We start from the raw sequence: 7,466 nt of genomic DNA, 5'->3' as shown, positions 1-7,466 counted from the left end.
TGAACAAAGTGTGGTATATGATTGTAATGGAATATTATTGTGCTATAAGAATTGATAAGCAGGGTGACTTCTGAAAAATCTGGAAAGACTTACATTAACTGATATAGAGTGAAGTGAGCAGAACCAGGAGAACATTGTACACAATAATAGCAATATTGTACAATGATCAATTGTGAATGACTTAGCTATTCTTAGCAATACAGTGATTCAAGATAATCCCAAAGGACTCACCATGAAAAATACTATCCATCTCCAGCAAAAGAATTGATGGCATCTGAATAAAAACTGGGGGCGGCTAGGTGGCGCAGTGGATAAAGCACCGGCCCTGGAGTCAGGAGTACCTGAGTTCAAATCCGGTCTCAGACACTTAACACTTACTAGCTGTGTGACCCTGGGCAAGTCACTTAACTCCAATTGCCTCACTAAAAAACAAACAAAAAAAAAACCTGAAGCATGCTTGCTTGCTTGCTTGCTTTCCTTCCTTCCTTCTTTCTTCCATAACTAATATGAAAATGTTTTATATGATTGCACATGTATAACCTATATCAGATTGCTTACCATTTCAGAGAGCTGAGAGGGGAGAAAGGGTTTGGAACTCAAAATTGTTTTTAAAAAGAATGAATGTTAAAAATTATTTTACATGTAATTGAGGAAAAATAAAATATTATTTTTAAAAAGGAATAATGGAACTCTATAAATAATGTTTGATGAACCCCAAAACATATTACTTAAAAAAAAACTTCCTATTTACTAAGACCTTTTGGGAAAACTGAAAAACAGTATGGCAGAAATCAGGATTAAAACAACATCTTGCCCATCTTCCACAAGAAATTCAAAATGGACATATAGCCTGAACACTAATAATCATACCATTAAAAAATCATAAGAGAATCATAAGATATACCTCTCACAGCTATGGGTAGGAGATATATTCATTACCAAAAAAGGGATAGAGGTAATTATAAAATGAAAAAAATTCGATAATTTTGATTATATAAAACTTCTTGAGAACAGAGATGAGTTTCTCTTATATTCCCCTAGCCCCCTACACATGCACACATAGAACCTACTCTAATACAGGAATGGACACACACTAGGAATTCAAAAATTTGCTTTTTTGTTATTGGGTTTTTTTGGGGGGGGGTTGGGTTTGGGTTTTTTGTTTGTTTTGGTTTGATTTTGGGTGGTTTTTTTGCAGGGCAATGAGGGTTAAATGACTTGCCCAGGATCACACAGCTAGTGTTAAGTGTCTGGGTCTGGATTTGAACTCAGGTCCTCCTGAACTCAGGGCCGGTGCTTTATCTACTGTGCCACCTGGCTTCCCCCTTTTTTGTTTTTGTTTTTTAATAATTAATTTTATTTATTTATTTATTGTGGGACAATGAGGGTTAAGTGACTTGTCCAAGGTCGCACATATAGTAAGTGCCAAGTGTCTAAAGCCAGATTTGAACTCAGTTTCTCCTGAATCCAGGACTGGTGCTTTATCCACTGTACCATCTAGCTGCCCCCTGACTGATGGATTAAAATTAGTATGTCAGGGGCAGCTAGGTGGTGCAGTGGATGGAGCACCGGTCCTGGATTCAGGAGTACCTGAGTTCAAATCCGGCCTCAGACACTTAACACTTACTAGCTGTGTGACCTTGGGCAAGTCACTTAACCCCAATTGCCTCACTAAAAAAAAAAAAAATAGTATGTCAGACTTGGAGTCAGAAGGTCTATGTTTATCTCCTACCTCTGACAAATACAAGATGTTTGAGTTTGAAGAAGTGTTTAAACCCAATGAGCTTCAGTTTCCTCATCTGTAAAATGTCAGAATTATTGTGAAGCTCAAATAAGACCATATATACCACATTTTGCAAACCTGAAAGTCCTATATAAATGTATTTTATAATCGTTATTATAAATCAACAGTCATAGCTACTAGAAGAATGTTGTGGTTGATCTTCAATGACCCCTTCCTGGAATAGGCAACCTAAACGGCTCAGTAATGGACTTGGTGTCAGGAAGACCTGAGTTCAAATTCTGCCTTAGACACTCCCTCGCTGTTTGACCTTGGACAAGTTACTTAACCTCTTTCAGTCTCAGTTTTCTCTTCTGTAAAATGGAGATGCTATTAGCACCTGCTTCACCGGGTTGCTGTGAGGGTCAAAAGCCTGAGTATATGTAAAGGTACTTTTGCAAAACTTAAAGTACTATATAAAAGGCAGTTATTTGTTCTCTCATGTCACACATCCTGACAATGATGACGACGATGATGATCTGACATTTGTGTAGCACTTTAAGGTTGGTAAAGTACCTTACAAAGTGACTTCATGTGAGCCTCACAACAAGGTAGATGCTCCCTCTTTTTACAGATAAGTAATCTGATTTCATAGAACATTACTAGTGTCATATGTGGAATCTGAACCCAGGTCCCCTTGAATCTAAAACCAATACTTCAACCACTACAAAAGGAAGTTCCCCATGGTGAACTAGTCTCATCTTGAAGTTTGCACATTTTGGATAGAGGAGGGGAAAATTACCTCAAATAATACCACAGGGAGGTTCACTCCCTATTGGGATACCAGGATTCAATCAATCAATAAACATTTATTAAGCATCAACTATATGCCAGATGGAGGTGGCTCAGTGGATAGAGTGCCAGGCCTGTAGTCAGGAAGACCTGAGTTCAAATCTGGCCTCAGACATTCACTAGTCGTGTGACCATGGGCAAGTCACTTAACTTCTGTTTGTCTTAATCCACTGGAGAAGGAAATGGCAAACCACTCCAGAGTCTTTACCAAGAATATCTCCTGTATGGTACTGGTGTGCTATGGTCTACAGGGTCAAGAAGAGTCAGACACAACTGAACAAGAGGACAACATATGCCGGGCACTATGCTAAGCACTGTGGTACCCAAATGTCAAAGCACTTGCCACTTTAAGCAAGTGACTAATCTTCAACTTTTGGTTTGGAGCAAGCATGGATTTGTTTTAAAATACACTCGGTTAGATTTTCTAACAACCTCGCTGGTTCCTGAGAGCTTGCCAGTATCGTAGCTAGACTTACCTTTAATGAGCGTCTGCAGAAACAGAGGAAGCCAGGCTCAGTCATGGACACTTTTCATCACCCTCTCTTGTGACTCAAATTCCTTCTATTTTTATACTTCCCATCCCTCCTCATCTAGGTTCAATCCAAGTTTGCACATCCTGATAAGGCAAAGAGGTGATTTCCTGGCACTTGTCATTTTCCTATTATTATAATGAAATATCAAGTTTGCTTTTTCAAATAAGACTCCATTGTAGTCTCATTCTCAGTTTGTCACTGACCCCTCAGTCCCAATAACCTTGATTTCCTTTCTCTTGCCATGCAGTGTTGACTGGCCTCTAAGGGTATTTTCAGCTTCTAAAATATGATGACTTCCAAAGAACATTCTTTTGAAAAAGACTCATCAGGGGCAGCTAGGTGGCGCAGTGGATAGAGCACCGGCCCTGGAGTCAGGAGTACATGAGTTCAAATCCGGCCTCAGACACATAACACTTACTAGCTGTGTGACCCTGGGCAAGTCACTTAACCCCAATTGCCTCCCTAAAAAAAAAAAAAAGAAAGAAAAAGAAGAAGAAAAAGACTCATCACCCAAATGAAGTCCTAAAGAACTGGGATACTTAAACATAACTAGAAACACTGCTGTCATTGTGTTTCCCTCCTGTTGAATAGCTTTCCTGTGGATTTTACCTTTCATTTTGATGTTCAGGACAGCTAGGTGGCACAGTGGATAAAGCACTGGCCCTGGATTCAGAAGGACCTGAGTACAAATCCAGCCTCAGACACTTGACACTTACTAGCTGTACGACCCTGGGCAACTCACTTCACCCTCATTACCCTGCAAGAAAAATAAAAAGTACATTTTGATGTTTCAACAACTCCTCTGCTAAGAATATCTCTGCCCTCTTTCTTTTCCCATTTCTCCATTTCCTACTCTATGATGTTCAGTAGCTGCCACCCTCTAACTCTAGCAGGAAGAATACGGGTTCTTCATATTTCTAGGTCTGTTTTTTGGCTCCTCCCTCCTTCCTACTTGGCCCCACTACTTTCTTTGTCCTGATTTCCTTGCCATATGGCAAGTGGAAACTACGGTGTAGGTCCTATGCAATGGGTATCAATCATCTTTTTTGTTTTAAAATACAAAGAACCAGTCATTTCAGGGACTCCCTCCAAAAATCATAGAATCTCAGTTAGAAAGCAACTCAAAGGTCATCTAGCCATGGGCTTCTTAAACTCTTTCCACTTGTGACCCCTTTCCACCAGAGAAAGTTTTATGCAACCCCAGGTATCTAGGTATATAAAATAGGTATCCATAATCTTTTACTGTTGCCAAATTTTTCATAACCCCCACATTCAGTTATGTGACACCATAGGGGGTCATGACCCACAGTTTAAGAAACTAGGTGTTAGCCAACATAAACTCTGAAGATTCTCATCATGATTCCTACTCACAGATGAGTTGGGTCCCTGACCAAGGTCACATTTCCCCCTTAGTGTTCTAGGGATCGCCCTGAAGGGTTGGAGTGAGTCCTTAATGCTATAGACTGAAGTATCCATTCTGTTATGTCCTAGTAGTGATTAGTGCCTCACTATCATTTAACCAATTAACATCAATTAGCTTTTACAAAAAGGATATTTACTAGAACATAAAGTGAGAACTCTAGAAGACCAAATATTTCCTCTCCAGCACCTGGGGGCAATCTCCCCTAAGCCCTTGGAAGAGTGGACCCCAATCTATAAAGCATTCATTCCCCCCAAGTTCACTTCTAAATGGAGGCTCAACTACCACTAAGCTGGATCAAGAAAATTGTTCTTCAGGTGGCTGAACACCAGCCTCAAGGTCAATGTGCCCAGATTTTGAGGTGATCTTGTGAATTCAAGAGGTCTGGAGGTAGTCCAGAGAGTGAACCTAGATGGTAGCAAAGGGAATTTCTTCATCAGAAAGAACAATAAAAGGATTGGCTCAAAGTTAGACATTTTACCATCAGATATGTACTAATCAGTCATTAACATGTATTAGGCATCTAATATTTGCCAGGTACCATGTGCTAAGGGCCGGGAATACAAAAAGAAGCAAAAGACAGTCCCTGCCCTCAAATTATTCACAATCTACAAGCAAACAAATATATACAAATAAGCTATATACATAAGAAATAGCAAATTTCAGGGCACTTATATTAAAAGGGATTGGGGGGGCGGCTAGGTGGTGCAGTGGATAGAGCACTGACCTGGATTCAGGAGGACCTGAGTTCAAATCTGGCCTTAGACCCTTAACACTTACTATGTGACCCTAGGCAAATCACTTAACCCCAACTGCCTCACCAAAAAAAGGGGGGTTGGGGGGCAGCTAGGTGGCGCAGTGGATAAAGCACCGGCCCTGGATTCAGGAGGACCTGAGTTCAAATCCGGCCTCAGACACTTGACACTTACTAGCTGTGTGACCCTGGGCAAGTCACTTACCCCCCATTGCCCTGCAAAAAAAAAGGTGGGGGGATTGGGAAAGGCTTCTTGTAAAGATAAGATTGTAGTTAGTTGTTTGCACAGTGCAGAGCCAAGGTGAAATGTAAGATGCCTATTAAAAGTCCTAAAAACTGTTTTGTGTCCCGATGAGATTTAAATAGGACAAATTGTAATAATAGTTACAAGTTGTTATTGAATTCTTTTTTTTTTTTTTTGACTTGCTTTAGATTGCTTTATTTAAGAGTTGGGAGATGAAAGAGATGTGGAACTAACAAACAACAAACTTCCTAATTTCCCTCCCACCTATTTCCCTCAAAAATCTGTTTATGAATATCTGAAATCTTGGTTCCGTCCTTCCCTGTTCCATAATACTCCCTGGATATAGAGAGCTCAGTCAACCAACTCCTAGACCTGAAAACAATTTGTTGGGTTCCTCATCTCTCTATTCTCTCACCTCCTCTGCCCAAGGATGGGCTTGCCCTTCAGCTTGAATGCATGGTGGAGCCCAGAGAGGAAACAGGGAGAGGGGAGAATGCATCACCCTCTGTGAAGGGAGCTGGGGAATAAAGAGTAGTGAAATGAGGGCCCCCATAGCTCGGATGACTGAAAGGAGGGCCGGGAGCTAGGGGAAAAGGCATAGGTCCCCCAGGGAAGGACCCAGCTGCCTCAAAATCCTCTCGGGGTGAGTTGCTGTTGCTGCGCTTGCCCTTCTGACGCCGGTTACAGAACCAAACCCGGACAACATCTTTCTCAAGTCCCAGCTCCTCGGCAATATTGCTGATCTGTTGAAGTGTGGGCTTGGGGCACTGGAGAAACATGCTCTCCAAGTTTCCCCGAACTCCGTTCTCAATGCTTGTACGCTTCCTCTTTCTGGCTTGCTGAAGGACTGTCTCAGCCTTGCAAAGCTCCTGAAGGTGGTCATTGTCATTAGCTGCTTCTAGCCACTTCTGTAGCAGAGGTCTGAGCTTACACATGTTCTTGAAGCTGAGTTGTAGTGCCTCAAAGCGACAGATGGTAGTCTGGCTAAAAACCTTGCCAAAGAGAGCCCCCAAGGTTATCCCCACATCAGCCTGGGTATAACCCAGAGTGATCCTCTTCCGCTTTAGCTCCTTGGCAAACTGCTCCAGTTCCTCTGGGGAAGGGGTCTCCTGTGGCTGCTCGTCTCCACTCTCCACCGGCTCAATCTTGGTGACTCGAGCTGTAGCGCCGGGCTCTGGGGAACTGTCCTCGGAAGGGCTCTCTACCCCGGGACCTGTATCGCCGTCGGGGACCGCGATCTCCTGAGCAGGCTGAGCCATCACTCCCACATTGGGCTGAGGTTCACAGTAGACACCTCCTCCCCACATATCGTACAAGGGGTGGTACGGGGCCATTCCCCATCCGTCGGGTCCTGGTCCTGTCCCGGCCCCACCGGGTGGGCCTTGAAAGCCGGGCCAATTCCACGTAGGTTCGGACCCTCCAGCCCCGCCACCGCCCGGCGGGGGCGAATAGTATTCAGGAGCCAGGTGTCCGGCCATCTGTTATTGAATTCTAATTTGTTAATATGCCTATGATCTATGAGTCTTTTATGTTAGTATTTCCTATGTGATTTTAACCTAGGTCTTCCAACTCTCTCACTCTCTCCTTGGTACCATACTACCCTTGACAACAGATAAACCATCTATCCACCCTCAGGGATCATTCATTCCTTTTTTACTCATGCCTTTTGTTTTTATATATCTATTTCCAAATATATTTCTCCTTGCTTTACTCAGCAACCCCTACAACAAAGGTTAAAGAAGAAAAGGGGGGAGGGGGAAAGCAGTCCAGCAGAACTAACCTGTCTCCCACCTCTGCAAGAAATAGCTTGAGTTTCATTTTTTCAGCTCTTCTCTGTGTTCAAGCATGGTCATTGCAGTTATATAGTATCCAGGTTTTTTAAATTGTTCTTCCTGTTTACATGATTGGGATCATTATGTATATTTTCCCCTGGTTCTGCTTAC

General features: G+C 42.4%; 1 protein-coding gene across 1 annotated transcript; it reads right to left on the bottom strand.

The window, feature by feature from the left end:
* Positions 1-5,966: 5,966 nt before the first annotated feature.
* On the bottom strand, positions 5,967-7,001 carry LOC122737949 (POU domain, class 5, transcription factor 1-like). The gene has a single exon (XM_043979959.1). The coding sequence runs from the start codon at positions 6,999-7,001 to the stop codon at positions 5,967-5,969; it is 1,035 nt and encodes a 344-aa protein (XP_043835894.1).
* Positions 7,002-7,466: the final 465 nt, after the last annotated feature.

Source organism: Dromiciops gliroides, chromosome 2 (genome assembly GCF_019393635.1).
Source record: "Dromiciops gliroides isolate mDroGli1 chromosome 2, mDroGli1.pri, whole genome shotgun sequence".
NCBI classification, from domain to species: domain Eukaryota; kingdom Metazoa; phylum Chordata; class Mammalia; order Microbiotheria; family Microbiotheriidae; genus Dromiciops; species Dromiciops gliroides.
The sequence above is the reverse complement of the archived record's forward strand: the minus strand, read 5'-3'. Positions and strand labels throughout refer to the sequence as shown.